General features: G+C 54.0%; 1 protein-coding gene across 4 annotated transcripts; it reads left to right on the forward strand.

Moving 5' to 3' along the window:
• The first annotated feature begins 82 nt into the window (after window positions 1–82).
• On the forward strand, window positions 83–18,948 carry PIGO (phosphatidylinositol glycan anchor biosynthesis class O). 4 transcript variants are annotated; one of them, XM_054053416.1, is made up of 11 exons: window positions 83–192; window positions 1,935–2,428; window positions 4,162–4,305; window positions 5,417–5,540; window positions 6,539–6,698; window positions 7,175–7,348; window positions 9,712–11,263; window positions 11,751–11,954; window positions 12,264–12,466; window positions 13,427–13,497; window positions 14,920–18,948. In XM_054053416.1, the coding sequence occupies exons 2-11, from the start codon at window positions 1,936–1,938 to the stop codon at window positions 15,038–15,040; spliced, it is 3,246 nt and encodes a 1,081-aa protein (XP_053909391.1). In that variant the 5' UTR covers window positions 83–192; window position 1,935; the 3' UTR covers window positions 15,041–18,948. The 4 variants fall into 4 exon arrangements, with proteins under 4 accessions (XP_053909391.1, XP_053909390.1, XP_053909392.1 ...); XM_054053415.1 differs by having other exon boundaries at window positions 175–209; XM_009557810.2 differs by lacking the exon at window positions 83–192 and having other exon boundaries at window positions 1,734–2,428.
• Window positions 18,949–19,970: the final 1,022 nt, after the last annotated feature.

Genomic DNA, 19,970 nt, shown 5'->3' on the forward strand with positions numbered 1-19,970 from the left:
ACGAAGAGCTGGAGCTCCCTTTTCCCGGGAGATCCCCTCTCCCGGGGATCCCTGTGTGGGCGCTCGAGTTCCCCACGCTCCTCCCCTCGCTCCGCCTCTGCCTGGGGGCGCCGCCAGGGGGCGCCAGCGCCGCTCCCGCCCCTGAGCTCTGTGGCGGCGCTTCCGGGTCCGGCGGCGCTTCCGGGTCCGCAGGTGGGGGAGGCGTGGATGTGAGACGGGGCGAGGGGTGGAGGGCAGGTGGGGGGGATTGGGGGGACTGAGGGGATGAGGGGCGGGTGAGGGGAACCAAGGGGCTGAGGGGAGGGGAGGGGTGAGGGACAGATTAGGAGGTTGGGGGGAACCAGGGGTTGGGGGAGCAGACGTGGATGTGGGGGGGGGAGAGGGCTAGAGGGCAGGTGGGGGCGACCAGGAGGATTGGGGGGACCGAGGGCATGAGGGGGGGCGAGGGGTGGGGGCTGTAGCTGTGGATTGGAGAGGGGGCGAGAGTTGAAGGGCAGGTGGAGGGGAACCGAGCGGATTGAGGGGACCGGGGGGTACCGAGGGGTTGGAGGACAGATTAGGAGGTTGGGAGGGGGAGCCAAAGGCTGGAGGGGTTGGGGGGCAGACGTGGATGTGAGAGGGGGTGAGGGGATTGGGGAGGGATGGGGGAGGCGGGCGATGAGGTGCGGGTAAGGGGATGGGGGGCAGACGTGGATGTGAGTGGGGACGAGGGGTTTGGGGTAGATGGGGGAAGCCAAGGAGTAGGGGGGGGACTGGGGGAAGGTGGGGTTGCGAGGTGGGGGGTGAGGGGCTACTGGAGGGCAGGTGGGGTTGTTAGAGATGGCAGAGGGATGGGAGCAGCCGCAGGGGGTGGCTGAGAGGCTGTGGAGGGGGGCGAGGAAGCCGAGGGTGCATGGGGTCACGGGTGGGCTGCGGGTCTGGGCTAGGTGGCAGATGGAGGCTGAAGGAGGCAGGAGAGGGTGAGGGGAGCCAAGTGGCTGGTGGGGGGGGGGCAGGTGGGAGGGCACAAGGGGCTACAGGGGGGCAGGTGGAGATGTGAAAGGTGGCAAGGACTGGGGGCAGCTGGGGGGGAGGGAGTGAGGGGTTAGGGGGCAGATGGGGGAGGGGACGACGATGACGGGGAAGCCGAGGGTGCATGGGGTGAGGGGGCACTGAGGAGCATATGGGGAATGGGGGAGGAGGGTAGGAAGGGGTGAGGGGTTTGGGGGCAGCTGGGGGTGGGCAGGGGAGTGAGGGGATCTGAGTGGCAAGGGGGGAGGCGAGATTTGGGGGAAGAAGGCAAGGCTTGGGGGAGCTGAGGGGTTGGGGGAGGACAAAGACCTTGGGGAGGGAGCAGGGTGGAGGGCAGCAAGAGTGTGAGAGGTAGCAAGGGGTGCCATGGAGGACATATGGGTGGGGAGAGCCAAGAATTGGGAGGGCAGTTAGATGTGGCTGGGGGGCTGCTGAAGGCTTGGGGGCAGCAGGCAGCGGGGGCTGGCAGGGGGATGGGAGGTGGCAAGGGCTGCTGGGGAGAGCAAGTAAGGGGGAGTGGAGAGTCAAGGTGTTGGAGAGCCTGGGATGTGTGAGTTGAAGTGTGGGGGGCAAGGGGTGCTGGGAGATCAGGCAGGGAGGGATTTTGAGGGGTGAGGGACCGGGGGGCAAGAGGCTAAGGGCAGGGGCTGGGAGTGGAGCCGACTGGCTGGTAGGAGCAGGCAGGGAAGCAGGGATGTGGGAGGAGGGCCCTGGAGCAGAGCTGGGAAGTCAGAGGGAACGTGGCAGGGTACCAGGAGGTGCAGCATGCAGGGCAGTTACCAGGGCAGAGGGTGGAGTGGGCAGTCGAGTCTGGGCAGTGCAGGGGTGAATGTGGGTGTGAGGGGAGCTGGGGCACAGGGCAATGGCCACAAATGGGTGCTGGCTGGGCTCCGGAGGCTGAGTCTGCCTGTGCTTCCTGCTAGGATGCAGCGGTGGCCAGTGCTGCTCTTCCTCGCCTGGGTCTGCTTTCTGTTTTTTGCTGGTATCGGGCTCTTCATGAGCGGCTTCCTGCTCACCCGGATCGAGCTTACCAGCAGCAGCTCCTGCTCAGACCCTCTTGTACCACCACCCTGGGAGAGGCAGAGCCTTCCACCAGGCTCCTGTTGGGCACCCCAGCGTTTCTCCAAAGCCGTGCTTGTCATCATTGATGCTCTCCATTTCGAGTTTGCCCGCTTTAACCCAGCCAAGGCCAGCCCGCTGCCCTACGAAAACAAGCTGAGTTTCCTGCACCACCTCGCAACCTCTGAGCCCCGCCATGCCCGTCTCTACCGCTTCAGAGCCGATCCCCCCACCGCTACCATGCAGCGCATCAAGGGCCTTACCACCGGCTCACTGCCCACATTCATTGATGTGGGCAGCAACTTTGCCACCTATGCGATCCAGGAGGACAACCTGCTGGCACAGCTGGTGCAGAACGGTAGGTGGGTGAGGGCAGTGTCCCACTGGGACAGGTAACTTGCAAAACACTGGTCAACACTCACGTGGGGCCTTTATCCATCTCTCCCAGGGAAGGGAACTGCTTAAAGATGTCACCTTGTCAGCTGATTCTTTTGCACTACTCAGAGGACAGTTACCTTGAGCAGAGCTGTCATGCGGGCAGGGTTTTTTTGTCTTGTACTGGGAATAATAATTAGCTAGGACCATGGTTTCGTTACCTTTGTTATCCTCAGATGGTGAGAAAGCAGGTGAAAGGAGCAGTACTGCTCGTGACTGTCACAAGGTCACCAGCAGAAACGGCTGTACGAAGCCAAGGGCAGTCCGTCCTGTTGTATTTGCATTCAGGTGAAACGCAGGTCGAGGGATTTGCTGGTGCCAGGTGCAGGTGCTGTGAAACTGTTATGCAGGCAGCAAGTCTGCCTGGCCACTACCTGTGTCCGTTAGGCTGTGACCTCATGATGTGTGTCGTTTGGTGCTGGTGGATGAGCTTAGTGCAGCTGTAAAGGCTTGTTAGGGTGGGATGGTGGAATGGAGTGAAAGGGGTAGGATGCAGTCTTGTGAAAGCCAGAAAGGTTTCCTTCCAGGGCTCAGAGCAGCAAAATACCCATGCCTGTGGCAAGGCAACGTGCTGGTTTGTTCGCTCCCAGTGGCGTGGGCAAACGCATTAACTCGTAGAATCATGGAATGGTTTGGGTTGGAAGGGACTTTAAAACCCATCCAGTTCCAACTGCCCTGCCATGGGCAGGGACACCTCCCACTCGATCAGGTTCCTCAAAGCCCCATCCAACCTGACTTTGAACACCAGGGATGGGGCATCCATGGCAGACTGTGCCAGTGCCTGACTACCCTCACAGGAGAACGTTTCCTCCTAAGATTTAACTAAGTCTCCCCTCTTTCAGCTTGAAACTGTTCTCCCTTGTCCAATCCCTGTTCAAGAGTCCCTCCCCAGCTTTCCTGTAGCCCCTTTCAGTACTGGAAGCTGCTCTAAGATATCTCTGGATCCTTCTGTTCTCCAGGCTGAACAACCCCAACTCTCTTATCCAAAGTTAAAAACACTGGTAGATCCAGCACCAGAACAGCAGGGTCAGAGGAAACAATTCCCACTCGCAGGCTGGAGAGACACTGCAGAAACACAGAGGGCTGGCTGGTGGCAGGCAGGGCAATCGGTGCAAGGGCAGTGGGAAGCATCAGTGCTGCTTCTTTCTTTTCTTGCCTGCTCTTTCCTGCCTATGAAACCCCTCCACGGTTCTGTTTAAAGCTGGAGGTCAGGACTCCCAGCTTCTACTCGATGCCTGTCAGGAGCCACTATGTCCTTGTTTCCAACAGCGGGATCACAGTCTTTCAGTGAGGGTTTTCAGCTTGGTGCTGCATCTTCCAGTGTGCTGGAGTGTGTGAGTGTGTACCTGACTGCTTTCTGACGTGTTCAGCCCATGAGTCTTCTGCAGAAGGAGTGCTAAGCCCTGAGGTTGTGCAGGTGGATTTGGTGTGGAGGACACTTCTAGGCTTGGGAACAGGACTGAACACTCCTCATATCCAAACTCATGTACAGCCAGGTAGTCGTTTTAATTTTAGGTCACTTTTGAGCGTGGATTGGAGAGGATCCAGTGCTCCAGGCCCTGACCTGGATCTGCCTAGGCTCTTTGCACTAGTGTGGATAACAGCATGACGCAGATGGGCTCCCTGATCTCATTAAACCCTTTCTTGCGGCCTCAGGAAGGAGAGTGGTCTTCATGGGTGACGACACTTGGGAAGGGCTCTTCCCAAACAAGTTTTTCCGCTCGTATTTCTTCCCTTCTTTTAACGTGAAGGATCTTCACACTGTGGATGATGGGATCCTGCAGCATCTCTATCCAACTGGTAAGTAGCTCTTCCCCCAGGCACTGGGGAGCCCTTTACATCCTCCTGCAGGTTTGGGGTAGAACTGAGAAGTTCTTCCTGTTACGGGGTGTCACTGGACAGTCACACCCTGGTACCCTGGAATTACCGTGCTCTTAATGGATTTCCACAGCTAAGCCAGGTTTTAGGGCCCTTTTTTCTGTTAAAAAAAAAAAAAAAAGAGCACAGCTTGATGGGTCAAGGTTAGACTTCCGCATCTGCCCTGGAAATACACTGACAGGATGGAGCAGGAGGAGCAGTGTAACTTTGACATGTGGAGCAGGCACGTGATGCTCTAGGAAATGCCCAGCAGCACAGCCAGGAGGCTGGGGCGCAGTGCTGCTCTCAGCGGGGTAACGGTGTCTGCTGGTCTAGGGAAGAAGGTGAAGAATTAAATGGATTTGTGAATTTCTGGTGATTTCAGACTCCTCCCTGAGGTCCTAGGACCAAGGAGAAAGCTCTTTGCTCTAAGTATGTAAGTAAATCAAGGGCACAGTGGCCTTTCACAGGGACTTTCTTGTGCCTTGTGAGAATGCTGCAGTTCATCATTTAACTCCAAATATGTTGGTTTTCATGTGTTGAGACCCTGAAGCAGAGGAGAGGGGCCAAGGTAACTCTCTAGCTAGGGACAGCATCCACACGCAGTGCCCATGTCCTGGATTGGAAGCAGGGGGACACTTCGATGCATCTGATGTGGAATATCTTCAGGAAAGGGCTGGAGTTCTGTATTCTCTTCCTGAGCATCCCTGTGCTTTAGCTCTGTTTATGGGTAATTTGAGGTAAGGGTATTTAAAGATGACTTGGGTGACATTGGGCTACTCCTTGCCTGAGGAGTGCTGGAGGAAAACTATGGGTACTGGGGCACTTGCCAGGTATTGAGCGCTCTGGCATTGCACCCAGGTACCCACAGACCAAGAGTGTGCCTGTGTTAAAACCCACATTAATCTGCATGAGGGTTGGGAGGGATGATAGCAGGAGGGGAAGAAATGGCTGCTTCCAGAAGCGGCCAGAAAGCTCTGGCAGGAGGATCCATGCGTAGTGCCCATGCCTGAGTCCCACGCTGGTGCGTGATGAGGCTGCTCTTGTTCCGCAGTGGACAGTGGTGAATGGGACATGCTGATTGCTCACTTCCTCGGCGTGGACCACTGTGGGCACAAACATGGACCTGACCATCCTGAAATGGCTAAGAAGCTGACCCAGATGAATGAGATGCTCAAGTGAGTACTGCAGCGGTGGAGGGTTGCCAGCTGGCCTTTTCTCCAGCCAGGCTGGTGGGGTCTTCCCAAGGCGTTTACAGATGCAGAAAGCAATAGGCAGTACTTACTGTGCCTCTTGATAGGGGGAATGGCTTTGGCTAGGAGCTGCTGGACCTTGGGTATGGGTTGGTCTCATTTGTGTGGACGCATATCCAGGGGAGATTTTGTTTCAACAATAAGGGTGCCTGGGTCTTGGAGCTGTGGCGCTCAACAAGATGATGATGCAGCTGGAGTACAGCTGAACCTCACTCTTCCCATCTATAACACTGAGGAGATTGTCACACGGAGGTTTGGCTGATGTTTGAGAAGCATTTGGAGAACCCTGTCTAGGGCATGCTGCATTTGCTGCACAGGCCCCCAAGTTGGGCCTTTGGGTCAGAGGGCAGAATGGGATCCTGAAGTCCTGATCATGCATCCATGCCTTAGCCTAAAATGCTGCGTCTTTTGACTCTTAGGATTGCTTTAATTGTTGCTGCTGGATGAAGTGGATAGCATGCCCGGCTGCATCTGCGAATGCAGTGTATATTCTGTCACACTGCAACTTTTAAGGAGCAAATCCCTTTTTATTTCCTTGGAAGTCAGGAATTTCTCATGCAACATGATACAACCTGCAACACCCAAATAGAAGGAGCCTAAAATTTCTTCCTGTTGGGAACCTTTCTTCTGAATTGCATTGTGTCAAGATCCCTGAGGAACAGCCATAGCTCACTTGGGATCTGAGAAAAATCAGTCCACTCTGTCTCAGGGCACTGAATTTTCAGTTCAGTTTCCAAGCATCTGATCCCCTGGTCCCTGGCTCAGTTGTTACAGCTTTGCATCAGCGCTTGGTTTTGCTCAGATCCTGTTGTATGCTTCAATTCTGTGGTGCTGGCAGGCTTGGTGGGGATGTGTCCTTTCCCACCTGGGCTACCTGGGAACCCTGTCCCGGTAGGGGTTGACCTTCCTTATCCCGGTGACAGGTCCTTAGTGGATCATCTGGGGAATGACACTCTTCTTCTGGTGGCTGGAGATCACGGCATGACAGAAACAGGAGACCATGGCGGTGACAGCGAGAAGGAAGTGAATGCAGCTCTGTTTGTGTACAGCAAAACATCCCTCTTTGGCACAGACCCTCCAGAGGTGAGGAGAAGGTGATCCTTAGCTGCCACTTGCTGCCTGAGCTGGCAGCTGGGGTGAAAACTGTATCCTAGTGTTACAGGGAATAGTGGTTTGATTTGGAGTGTTTAGATTAAGAGGGATAGGGAGTCTGTCACCTCTCCCAAGAGCAGAATGGAAAGGCTGACCCAGGATGCAGTTAACTGAAGCGTCTGAGACCCGTGTCCGGGCACCTCTGACTGTGAGGGCTGTGTGAGTGGGGCTGTGTGAGACAGCCAGAGAGACCCGAGGACTGGCAGCTCCCAGCAGGCATCCTCTCCTCCTCAGGGTGCTAAGGGAGAACTGAGCTCTCCCTCTGCCTTCCCCTGTGTTTTTTCCCCCTCCTGCTTCCACAGGTTCTCCTCTAAACAGGGATGCCTTCCCCACTATCCTCTAGCCTGAATGAAAAGCAACGTTCCCGTGTTCTTCCCAAATTTTCAATTCCTCCCTTGTCTCTCCAGGAGCCTGAGGCCATTCCACAGGTGAACCTGGTGCCAACTTTGGCCCTGTTGTTGGGTGTGCCCATCCCCTACAGTAGCATCGGGGAGGTGATGCCTGAGCTCTTCTCCGGGGATGGCAGCGCTGTGTCTGCAGCTTTGCAGCAGCTCTCGGTCTATCATATCAACGCCAAACAGGTATGGCCTACGGAGGCCTCTACGTTGAGCTGTAGAGGAGAAGGAATGGCTTTTTAACCACATGCCTCCCCTGTTTGGTAGATGTGGGGTGGTGACCTGGTGTTGTGAAATCATAGAATGGTTTGGGTTGGAAAGCACCCTAAAGCCCATCCAGTTCCACCCCTTTGCCATGGGCAGGGACGCCTCCCACCAGACCAGGCTGCTCATGGCCCCATCCAGCCTGGCTTTGAACCCCTCCAGGGATGGGACATCCACAGCTTCCCTGTGGAACTTGTGCTGGTGCCTCACCACCCTCATGGGGAAGAATTTCTTCCTGATGTCGAATCTAAATCTTTCCCCTTCCAATCAAAAGCCTTTTCCCCTTCTCCTGTCCCTCCATGCCCTTGTATAAAGCCCCTCCCCAGCTTTCCTGTAGCCGCTTCAGGTACTGGAAGCTGCTCTGAGGTCTCCCTGGAGCCTTCTCTTCTCCAGGCTGAAGAGCCCCAACTCTCTCAGCGTGTCCTCAGAGCACTTATCTTTGTGGGGAACTTGTTGTGGAGGGTTATCTTCTTGCAGTAAAAGGTGGCACCATTTCCCCGAAAGAGCAATCAGAGATCCCTGTTTAGCACTTCGTAGTGAGTGCTGTGGTGTGGGAAAGAGCAGCGTTGAAAGTGGCGGTCCCTTCAGGAGTAAGATTGGTCCCAGATGATCGGAAATGGATTTTGTTACTGGAGAGGCTGGTTCCTCAAGGCTGAAGATGACTGGGGACAGGTTTTGGTAGTGGTGTTCCAGGAGTACAAGTGGATGCTTAGATGCTGCTTCAGTTTTGGAGGAGAAACAGTGCTTACTAAAAAGCTGTTCTAGATCAGTGGCAGAAAGAAAGCAGTGACAAAAGACTAAGTAAAAGAAACAGCCATGTAACAGGGCGACAGTAATGTGGAACACAGAAATAACCATTTACACCAAGCCCAAGGAAATGCAGAATGCTAGCAGCTGAGTGACAAAATTAGAATGGAAGTGACTGTACCAGGCATTAAAGAGGCCCAGGCAATGGAGCAGGCTGTGTACCAGGGCAAGCCAGAGCCTCTACGGAGGACATCAGGGCCATCTGCTATGATGCCTGGTGTGCTACAGAACCAGATTTACCATGTTTTACAAGGCTTGTGTCCTAGCTAAGTGCCGGTGTGCCTTTTAGGGATGCCTGGGTTGCTGGGAACACAGGAATAACTCCTTTAGCCCCCCCCAGCCAGCTCCCTGATGTACCCCCGGGGCTCTCAAGGGAGGCAAACCAGAGCAGGTCCTGTTTTGGGCCCAGCTGCCTGGAAGCAACCTGCAATGTGCCAGTTGGACACCAGTAGTGCAAGTCAGAGAGCAGCTGGAGAGGATAGCCTTGCTGAGGGGAAGGCAGACGTGTTCAGGCTCCCTGCTGTGTATTTATAGAGCAGCAGAGTGCTTTGTCCTTCAAAGATGGCAGCGTTATGTTACTGTCCATTAATCACTGAGAATATCAATCATCATCTGTTAGAAATCAGCGTTACACAGTCCTGCCTAAGTATTTGCATTTATCTGCCTGAGGAGGTTTCTGTCTTGATCACATTGGTTTGGAAGAAGGTATTGCATACCAAGGAGGTATTGCTGACCTGTGGGAGCACTGATGTGTGTGTTTGCCATTCATGGGTAGAGGTGGTCTGTGGTCTGAGGCAACTGGAAGGTGTGTGAAGATATTGGGCTTGAGCAGGTCTACGCTGCTGAGCATGTGGGTGTTAGTACAGTGCCTGCTTGGGTAAAGCCCTTGTAAGACTTTTTTTATGACTTTGGGATCATAGGTGTCTCTGTTCTTGTTCTCTTGAAGTAGGAAGCAGAATGAGTTGTTCTTAGCCTGATAAATGGATTAACGTGCCTGTACTGAAGAAGCGGTTTGATTTGCTCCACTATAAGCTCATTAATTTGATGTCTGTCCTCAGACAAATAAAAGTCAACATCAGGTGCAGATTAATACCTAGCCACGTCTCAAAGTTCTGGTGGAACTTATTTTTTTTTTTCCTTATTACTACCGAAGACTCTTCATAAAAGCTCTTTAGTGATGCACAGCTTTGCCAGAGGTGCGGCGATGGAGAACTGAGAGGAGTCCGTGTGGCTGTCGCAGTGGAAGTGTCACCTGAGAGGGATGTCACTTTGGCAAAAGGGTTGTGTTTCCTGCCAGTTGCATGCCGAAATTGTGTGACCCGCCCTGGGTGGTGTGGGTGGGGACAGGTCTGTCCTGGCAGGGGTTGGCAGACTGGGGCTATTTCCATTCTGAAGGGGCTGAGCGAGGAAGATTGCAGTGAATCCTAGTCTCAGTAGTCCTAGTGCTGCTGTCTGACCCTGTGTCCCTTCTCCCACAGGTGGACCGCTTCCTGCACTCCTACTCACTGGTGGCTCAGGACCTGCCAGCAGAGCAGCTCCAGCGCCTGCAGGAGCTGCTCTCCAGCACCATGGAGGAGCACACTCAGTTCTTGGCCCAGGTGCAGGGAAAGACTCTGGTGCCTCCGGAGCTGGAGTCCTGGTTGGGAAGCCTCATCAGTCGCTTCCAGCTCTACCTGCGGGAAGCACGGGCTGTGTGCACCCAGTCTTGGGCCCGCTTCCGTCCCCTGCGTATGGTGGGGGGCTGCACCCTCATCGCCACTTCCTGCTTGCTCTGTTATGTGGAATCGGACTCCTTCTATCGTGTCTGCCTCCTGTACCCACTGCTTTGGGGGTTGGTGGTGGCTGTTCTACTTGTACTGGCCCGTGTGTTTACCCAGGAGGGGCCGGATCTTCTCCTGGTGTCCTCATGGGCAGCTGCGGCTTCTCAGCTGGTTTTTTTCTGGCACTGGTGGGGCCAGCATCCCAAGCAAGCCCGTTTGGCAGGCAGTCAGCCACCTTTGGCCAGTGTTGGCCTGAGGCAGAGAATACGAGAGTGGCTGGGGCTGGCCTTCCCCATGGGCATTCTCCTCTTCCGCTGTGGAGCTATGTTCTCTGATAGCTTTGTGGTGGCTGAGGCCCGGGTGGCCCCATTCCTGCTGGCCTCGCTGGTGATGTTGCTAGTAGGGAAGCTCCACTGGGATGGTCACCTGACTGCGTCAGAAGGCCCCAAGCAGCAGCTCCTTGGCTTTTCTTACCGGAGAGAGATCTGGTACCTGCTATGCTTCGTGGCTGCGCTCTTGGTCTGTGTCCGCCTTTCCAGTTTCTTCCACCAGTGCCGTGAAGAAATCCCTCAGTGCCGGCCCTCTCTTTTCCTCTCCCCGCTTGCCAGCCTGAGAAACACACGGGCCAAGAACCTCTTCTACCTCCTGTGTGTGGCCTTACTGGCTGGTCTGGTCTACGCGGTGCGAAGGTGGTTGCGGCACTATGGCAACCTGAACAGCTCGGACCCCCTTGTGCTCTTTGTGCGCTGGGGTTTCCCACTGGTTGTCCTCTGCATCGCCTGCTACTGGGCTGTTGCCTCCAGTGCTGATGACTCTCTCGGCAAACTGCAGGAGCTGGTGCAGGTTGCAGTTGTTGCCTTTCCGTGGGCTGTCTATGGACTGGCATCCGTGGGGCTGCTGCTTCTGCTGTGCAATCCCATGACAGTGTTAGCAAAAACCACGTGGGAGTCGGCAGAATCCATCGTCACTCCCTACCTGGGGGTTCCCACCTCTGAAGTGGACTTGCTCCACGTCATCCCTCAGATCTATAAGAGAATGCAGGAGTCTCAGAAGAGCCGCCTGGAGCGGGACAGCTGCAGAGCCACCGTTGCAGCGTATGGGCTGGGTAGTGTGTACTCTGCAGCCCTGGTCATAGCGCTCACCCTGCTGGGCTTCTTCTTGATGCTTCTGCACAGTGAGCGGATGAGTCTCGCCTTCCTGCTCCTGTTCCTGGAGGCCTTCGTGCTGCTGCACATCCACACGTGTGCCAGAGGCCTTGCTGGTGATGCTGGTGAGTCAGAGCTCAGCAGAGCATCTTCCGTCTGTGTGACCTGGGCCTTGTCTGCAGTGACCTTGTCTTATTTCCAGTGGGAGCGACAGGGTCCAGGTCTTGGGGAATGGTGGTGCGTTGATCCTCAGAGGATCCTCCCAGCTTTTTTAGAGCTGCTTAAATCTTTCAACAGAAGGGAGAGGTTTGCAGCGTGGGAGGAGAAGGAGTCTCTTGTGTCAGGGAAGGAGGGTCTACACACTTCCCTTCTCCCCAGGGTGCAAGCAGCCATCAAACCCAACTGCTGCTGACAGTTCAGTGACAGCTTGTGGGAGAGGAACACTTGACTCTTTGCTGTGTCTGTGGTGGGAGCCAGACTGGTTTCTGTCTCAAAAGAGAGAGAGTGGAAAGGGAAAGGAAGAGGAGTCAATAAGCTTTTTTTGGTGTAGAGCTGTCTTGTTCCTCGATGCTGATCTCTGTTTTCCGCTGTTTTAATCTCTTTATCTTTCAGAGCCTTTTTCGGTGCCCTGGTATGCAGTCATCTCCTGGCTCCTTGCTGCTTCCCAGTTCTTCTATTCCACAGGCCACCAGCCCATCTTCCCAGCCATCCACTGGAATGCAGCCTTTGTGGGCTTTAACCTTGACCACAGCACGAATCTCCTGCCTGCTGTCCTCGTGGGCGCCAACACCTTTGCCTCCCATATCCTTTTTGCAGGTAAATCAAGTTCTACCTGGGCTGTCGAGCCCATGTGGCCACAGCTCACCTCTTTGCCTTCTCTGGAGGCCTGCAGGGTGAGCACGAGGCAATGAAAGCTCTGGCACCAGCTGAACAGCAGCATCCTTGCTGTCCCTTTCTGGGGCTACATTGCTGCCCGTGGCCTGCAGCCTCCCTGCTGTTGTGGCTGACCAGCAAATTGGAGCTGGGGTTTATGCTTCCTGGATGTCCTGGGCATGATGGCAGAGCCTAGACAGCTCCTCACCTCCTGGGCTTCAGTAATTTCATGTGTCTTTGTCCTTGAGGTAGTTGGCTGCCCTCTGCTCCTGCTTTGGCCCTTTGTGTGTGAGATGCCCGGCTTGCAGAGGAAGAAACCCAAGAAAGAGCCCCGGGAGGAACTGCAAGAGGTGGAGGAGCACATGATGGAGATGAGGCTGCGGGAGTCCCCAGAGAAGTTCTCCACTGCTCTGCTGCAGCTGGGACTGAAGTACCTCTTTGTCCTTGGGACACAGGTGTGGACAGAAGCAGGGTGACTGTGGAGAAGGCAGTTCCAGAGGAAAATGGGTTGCTGTGGAACCATGGGTCCATGAGTCACCCTAATGAGAGAAAGGGGTCAGAGAGGGCCCAGGTGGGCCCAGGGGTGGTTGCAGGTGGAAGAGCAGCTGCACAGGTCCACTTCACAATGGCAGTGCTGAGGCAGCTGCACAGGTTGCCCAGGGAAGCTATGGATGCCCCATCCTTGGAGGTGTTCAAGGCTGGTTTGGATGGCAGCCTGGTCTGGTGGGAGGTGTCCTTGCCTCTGGCAGCGGGGTTGGAAGAAGATGATCTTTAAGGTTCCTTCCAACCCAGACCATTCTATGAGCCATGCCATTTGCTCTGTGCTTTGGGAAGGGCTCCAGCATGGAAGCCACAACTTGTATTAGGTGGCTTTTCATACCCTTCTGCCCAGAGTGGCATCTGTTCAAGAACTACAGGATTGTAATCCTGCTAGCCCTCTTCCCAGACATGCCTGTCCTTTCTATATCAGCTCTGGTTTCCATCTGCTGTGTTGAGAAGGGGAGCTAAACACCAGGAATTTTAACACTGTGAAAAAAAGCAAATAGATTTGTGGAGTTTAGGCTTTGAATCATTTTCTTGTGTGGTCGGACCAGAGACTGTGCAAGGGAGCAGGGACGCTCTGCAGCAGGGGAGTGGAAGTGCCCCTCTCCTTGGAATGCCAGGTCAGGATAGCCACAACATGAGCTCTACCCCGTGTTGCCCCAGCCTGGCCCTTTTCTTGGAGGGCCTGCATGTGCCCCAGGCTGTTGACACAGGGACACGATGGAAGGGAATCTTATTTGGGGTGCTTATTTATGGTGTGCACTGCACCAGCCTTTCGGGTGTGTGCAGTTTAGTACCACCTTCAGATGTAAACCTAGTACCCTGTATCTCCAGAACCACTTGTAACTTGTTTTTCCTGATCTCCCCCACAGCTTCTGGCCTGTGTGTGTGCAGCTATGATCCTCAGGAGGCATCTCATGGTCTGGAAAGTCTTTGCCCCAAAGTAAGTCCTAGGAGTTGCTCTAATGCTGGGTTAGGGCTCATATTCCTGACATCTTGACTGGAGTTCATAGGTGATGATGTTGGAAGAGACTAATATATCTTCTGACTTCTTACCTACCAGAGGCTTTAGGACTGTCCTTAACTAATTCCTGCTTCAAGTTCCGAAGCTGGGCTTGAGCTAGAGCCTAGAAATTTCTCCTAATTTTGATTTCCAAGGACACGTGGAGGCCACCTGGAAGCTAAGAATATTCAGGGTGGAGAGCCAAAGGCAGGAATTGCCAGAAATGGTGAACAAGCAGACCTTTGGGCTAGAAGTGTGGTGTCGTCTTTAGAGGGTGTTTTACCACAAGGGGGCTTTTAGCATAATTGTTATAAAAAACCCAAACTCTCAAATACTCTGTGAAATCACGGAACTCTTAGAAACATATACCATCATAAGAGTCCCAAATTCTGTAATACTCAGGAGCCTGTTGAAAGAAAATCATCATAAAGGCCCAAACTCTGTGAAATCAAGTTTATACTCAAGTTATTACAATGAGAAAAGAAGACAAATGATTAGTAGTGAATGATCAGAAGTTAATAGTAGCAGCTTGTAAAGGTGATGTGTCTAATCATTAAAGAAAGAGAATAAGTAGAGTGATTAAGAGAAATAACATTGCTAATCGCTGCAACATCTTCCAGATCCATGGTTGTTGGGGGTGGCCTTTCCTTTTTTTGCAGCCTGGATTTGGAGAGGTAGTTGGGAAATCATGCAGTGTGTCCACCTATGACTGAGGTCTCTCCACCCTTGCTGTGAGGGTCTTAGCCTTTATACCATCGAACAAACAAATCAGATCACCCCAAAAAGCAGAATCTGGCCCCAGCTTTTTACTGCCTGCCTCGCCCCCAGAACATGGCCAAGGTCCCAGGAGGGGATAGGAAGAAGCAGCTGGATATTCTTTAAGCTAAGGGGCTGTAGAAACACAACATTCCTATCCAGCTCCTCTCTCTCTCACTCAGCACAATTCTACTGATAATGAAACACTACTCACTCACACTCTTATACGTTAGCAATAGCACAGCACAACCCTTGATCATAGTGATGTGGAAGGTTGCAGATGGAGCAATGCACACAGCGATGCAATATGAATCATCCATGGGTCATCCATGTCATTTCAGGCCTGTCCATCAGGCCGTGTCACTTCAGAGGGATTCAGAATTCCACCTGGGTGCTGTCCTGAACAGCTTCTAACGCAGAGATGCGCTTGGCTTCCAGGTTGCAGGCCGCAGCTGCTGGGGAGTGAATGCAATTTGGTTTTTAGGATTGGGGCTGCTACCAGCCTCACACTACCCGGAAAGTCCTTCTGCTGGGAGTGAGGGCAGCAGCCTGCCCTTGCAGGTGTGCTGGCTGTGGTGTCCTTACATCCTTCTGTTGTGCCTGCAGGTTCCTGTTTGAGTCGCTGGGCTTTGTGGTGAGCAGCATCTGCCTTCTGCTGGGGATCTCCCTGGTGATGCGTGTGGACTGTGCTGTCAGCACCTGGTTCAGCCAGCTCCAGCTCAGGTAGCATCAGAGATGTGGGAAGCCTGACCTGCTCGTCGGCTGAGGCTGTGGTTGCCTCCCTGGGGCTGGGAGGGATACACTAACCACCAGCAACGAGTGCCTGCCGTCAGCAGTCAGGGATTGTCCCCAGCTCCCTGCCTCAGCGCTGCACAAAGGGACCGGAGCCAACTGTTTCCTGCTCATTGTGGTGGTGTTTCTCAGTGGTGGATGTCAGAGCTCTTGTGGGGCGTTTGTTGGCAGCAGGATTCTGCTGCCAGATCCCAAGAAGTAAGAGTCCTGAAGCGCTGCTCTGGAGAAACACCAGCCGGAGGTCTTGCTGCTACTTCCCTGACAACTGTTCCCACTGTGTGGCTGGTTGGCTTCAGTAGCCAGCAAGGTGTCACCTTGAATAGCAGAGACATTGACTGATGGGAAGGGGCTTGGAGAGGAAGGGAAGAGGAGAGGGAAGGTTCTGCAGCCACCACTTTTCTTCACATACCCAGTTTCCATGCTGGAATCAAAGTGCACATGGTTACACATACAAGTCGTTCCTGGGGTCTTGGTGACAGCTGCTGCTCTGTGAAGTCGGTTGGTTGCCTTGTAGTGAGGCCTCTCCTGTTCTACACTCGGTCCCATTTTCCTGGTCTTCCTCATCCCTGGAAGGGTAGCAGGGAGGGCTCTAGGCTGCCTTGTACAGGCTGAAGCAGGCTTAGCTTTTCGGGGCAGTGGTAGCAGGGAGTTCTGTGTCTGTGACCCAGAAACTCTCCACTCAGGGGCTTGGCCTGTCTGTATCCCCTTGGGCTGGGCTGTAGCTGCCAGGGCTCCTGATTTCTTCCTGAGAGTAAATAGTTGACTTGCAGCGGGATTTAGTGACAGAATATTAACTTATTGCCTTACTGGATCTGATCAGGCAGAAAGGAGGTCTGGAGTGGCTGTCGTAGCTGCAAGAGCAGCCTTGGTGTGAGCTCCAGTGTGTAGAAACAGCTGCTTGAAAGTCCCGAGCGGGCAACAAATCTTCTGGGAGGTGACTTAACCCACTAATGTCTGTGTTTGTGGTGGGGTTATGTCACTTGGAAGGGTCCCCAGGCACTGAGCTGAAGACATTTGTGATCCCATACTTGGTGCTTGTCTTGGTCTTGCAAGGAAGCTACCCCAAACCTGCCCTTGACTGCTCGCAGCAGGGAGATGTCGTATTTATTTCTTCATGGGCAGAGGTAGAGGGCAGTGACCATGGTGCCTAGCTACATCCCAGCTACATTCCCCCTGCAGTTTTGATGGGAGCTGGGATTCCTTACTGCCCTGAACCACTATGTGGCATTACTTGGTGCTATGAAACCTTTAATTTCTTTCCATTCTGGAGAGAGAGAGAGATGAGGACTGCTTGCCCGGGATTCCTGTGTTGATTTTTGTTCTGATCCAATTTTATCTCATGCACCATGACTGCCCCTGTTTGAGTTCCTCAATGCTGACTATTAGCAGAACTCCAAGGCTCTTACTCTCCTCCTCTGTGCTGGCAAGCCCTGGGGAAAGTATCTCATCACCTCTGTCACCATTTCAATCCTTGCTATTATGCCCAAGTGCCCAGCGGCTGTAGAAAATTGTTTTTGAGGTTTAGTTTTGTATTTTACCTGTGGAAGGTGCTTGCTTAGGTGTCAGGGTGCAATTCCATGGAGGCTTAAACTGCTGTAATTTTGGGTTTCCATTGCCAGGCCTCCTGACCTGCTAGCTGTGCTTTCCCACCTAAGCCTTGCATCTCCCCTGCCCTGTGAGCCTGTCCTGCTTAATTTCGCCCCCAACAATCAGGGACTGGATTGAGGCTAGTGTGACTCCCTGGGCTGCCCTACTGCCTGGGCTCACGCACACCAGTGCTGGTGCAAGGTGAGAGGTAGCAGCACAAAGAAGGGAAATCTGGAGCAGGCAGGAATGCATCAGCACACAGTTAGATGGGCTTAAGCAGTCCCACCCTTAAAAACAGGTGATTTGCTGTACACTGTGACTCCTTGGTGTCTGTATGGATCTGTCTGCTGGGGGGACCACGCTGGTGGGGGAGGGCACATCGGTGTGGAGAGGAGGAAGGAGATGGAGGCAGCAGCCATGCAGTGAATGTTCATTTAAGGTTAGGCTAGTCTAGGTAACTTGTTGCTAAATCTCAGGACTGGAGCACAACTAGGTTTTATTGCAACCTGATTGAGAGCTTGCTGTCTGACTGTAGTTGTGCTGGCAGATGCCCTTGTGGCTCCTAGTGCTGTCCTACCAGCCTCTGACATCCCTGCAGCTGGCACTGAGGCCCCTTGGCTTTTTTCTCTCCCACCTCTGGGACTGGTTCCTCTTTCAGTGGCTGCCATCACACTGCTGAGCCTTTCCCTGCCTGCTCTTCATAGTCAGAGCACTCAGACCACCTGTGGACATCCCTGTCCTCATTCCTCCACTCACCCCTCTGCCTTCCTGTGATGGGTGGAGGCTCACAGGCCCTGGAGGCCAGGGCAGAGCAGAGAGGACAGCAGAGCTGCAGCACCATGAAAATACGCACACTTACCTCACAGGACACTAAACAAAACTCACAGTAACAAAGCTGCAAGTACATTATTATTGCTGCAGAGAGGCCAAGGAGTGCTGGCTGCTCAGCCAAGGCAGACTGGCTACTACACCAAAGAATTCAGATTGAAGAAGATGAGTTTTCAGAGGGCTCAAGATGCTCCTGCTTTCTATCATTGACTTTTTTAGTCTTTGCTGATCTTCCCAAGCTTCCCTCAAGATGATCATTTGGCTGCTGTTCTCCTGAGTGTGCTGGTGATGACAGAGTTAATGTTTGTCCAGGGCTTGGTGACCTTGGAAACCAGATAAGCTGCAAATACTAGCACAGACCTGGCTGTGTTTGCTGACCTAAAACTCCAGTGAGTGTGTGGAGGAAGGTGTCCGCTGTTCCAAACCAAGGCTCTTGAAGAAGCCTAGCATGCTGAGGAGCAGGCGTTGCCCTACATTCCTCTGTTAAGGTCATCGGTGGAGCCTGCTGGGTCTCTCCTGGAGCAGTTATTCCAAGTGGTTTGTCCCTGTGCCCCTCGGCCAAGCCCAACAAGGGTACTTGTTGTCCTCTGTGTGCTCCTCAGAGCGGTTCCATCATGCGCTACGCTTTCACAAGCGTTGTGTGTGTGCTCCAGGGGAGAGCTTCACTGGGAAACTGCCATGGCTCAGACCAGGAATTGTGTCTCGTTTGTGCTGCCTGGAAAAAACAGTGACCAAAAGCCAGCACTGCTGCAGGAGAGGGAGTGGCTGTTGGAAGCATCTCCCTGCCCTCATATGTGGGACTGGCACTGCCTGCGTCATGATGCTAAGGCATGGCACTGCTGCAGGGAAGCCAGGACTCCATGTATCTCCTTTCCCATGCCCGTTTATCCATCCTGTCTCTGTTCTTCCCTCAACACTTCAGGCTGCTTTTTTACACCAAGACACAGTCACAGTGGCTGTGTGTGTGTGTCTCCCCTTCCCCTCAGGAAGCAGTGGTGCCAGCGTTCTCTCTGCTTAATTTGCCACATGGATTGGGGTGAGACAGTTGTTTCATTTTTTGTTATTCACCTCTCTGTGCCTCAGTACCCCATTTGGGATAAAACAAGGGGATGGACGCAGTTCTGCAAAGCATTTGGGAGCTCTGCATGCAACGTGACGCTGTGCTTTCCTGTGTTTCTCTACATACTTGGCCATTAACGGTTTTGTACCAGGAAGGTGGAAGTGATCCTTGAGTCTCTGCTAGGAAGTAGAGCCTTTTATTTTCCTTAAAAAGATCCAAACCAGGCAAGGTGGCAGCACTCCCAACACCCAACAGCTTTACTTCTGGACTGCTTGGGGCTGGGGACCTGCATCCAGCTCTCTCTGCCCACATTTGCAGCGCTGGGCTACCACAAGGATGATTCCATTATTAAATGACTCATTAATTAATCAGTGTGGGGAGAGAATTGGTGTTCCAGAGCGGCTGCAGAACAGGTGCCTGCACGTAAAGCAGCGGTATCTTAGGCGGGTGGTGGGCACCGCCTCCTTGGCACTGCTGGGGCGAGTGGGACACTGAGGACCACAAGGTCCTCGCTACACAGCAGGTGCCAGTGGCTTTGTGTAACACACAGGTTTAGTCCCTCTTGGCCACCATCCTTTTAGCGGGACTCTGTGCCCCATGCATAGTTGTTTGGTCACCAGCCAATCATAGAATTGTGGAATGGTGTGAGTTGGAAGAGACCTTAAAGCCCATCCAGTTCCACCCCCCCGCCATGGGCAGGGACACCTCCCACCAGTCCAGGCTGCCCAAGGCCTCATCCAACCTGGCCTTGAACCCCACCAGGGTTGAGGCAGCCACAGCTTCCCTGGGCAACCTGGGCCAGTCTCACCACTGTCATCCGCAAGAATTTCTTCCTAATGTCTAATCTAAATCTTCTCCCTTCCAATTTAAAGACATTTGCCATAATCCCAATGAGAACAGCCCATCCACAGCCTTCTTGTAGCCCCTTCAGGTACTGGAAGGTCTCTATAAGGTCTCTGAGCCTTCTCTTCTCCAGGCTGAAAGGGGGCCAACTCTCTCAGCTTGTCCTCGTAGGGAAGGTGCTCCAGCCTTCTGATCATCCTTGTAGCCCTCCTCTGGACCCGGTCCAACAGCTCCATATCCTTCTTACGTTGAGGATCCCAGAACCGCACACAATCCTCCAGATGAGGTCCCACAACCGAGGAACACTGGGGGCAGAATCCCCTCCGCGCTTGGCCTCCCGGGCTGCGTGCGGGGCGAGCAGCAGCCGGTTAGCGCAGAGCACCGGGGCCGCTGCGGACGGCCAATGGGGGAGGAGCCGGTGGGGCAGGCGCCGGCCTATCAGCGCTGCACAGTCCCCGCGCGGTAGCGAATGGGGCGGTGCTGCTGCCCAATCCGCGGGCGGAGGGGGTCAGGTGATCAGCGAGGAGGCGGCTCCGCGGACGGCGCC

This window comes from Cuculus canorus, chromosome Z (assembly GCF_017976375.1).
Source record: "Cuculus canorus isolate bCucCan1 chromosome Z, bCucCan1.pri, whole genome shotgun sequence".
Taxonomy (NCBI): Eukaryota; Metazoa; Chordata; class Aves; order Cuculiformes; family Cuculidae; genus Cuculus; species Cuculus canorus.

Bases quoted from the DNA above. Each gene is read 5' to 3' on its own strand.
- PIGO (XM_009557810.2), top strand. From the start codon at position 1,777: ATGCAGGGCAGTTACCAGGGCAGAGGGTGGAGTGGGCAGTCGAGTCTG. The intron at 4,306-5,416 runs GTAAGTAGCTCT...CTTGTTCCGCAG, and splicing joins GCAGCATCTCTATCCAACTG to TGGACAGTGGTGAATGGGAC. The intron at 11,264-11,750 runs GTGAGTCAGAGC...TTTATCTTTCAG, and splicing joins AGGCCTTGCTGGTGATGCTG to AGCCTTTTTCGGTGCCCTGG.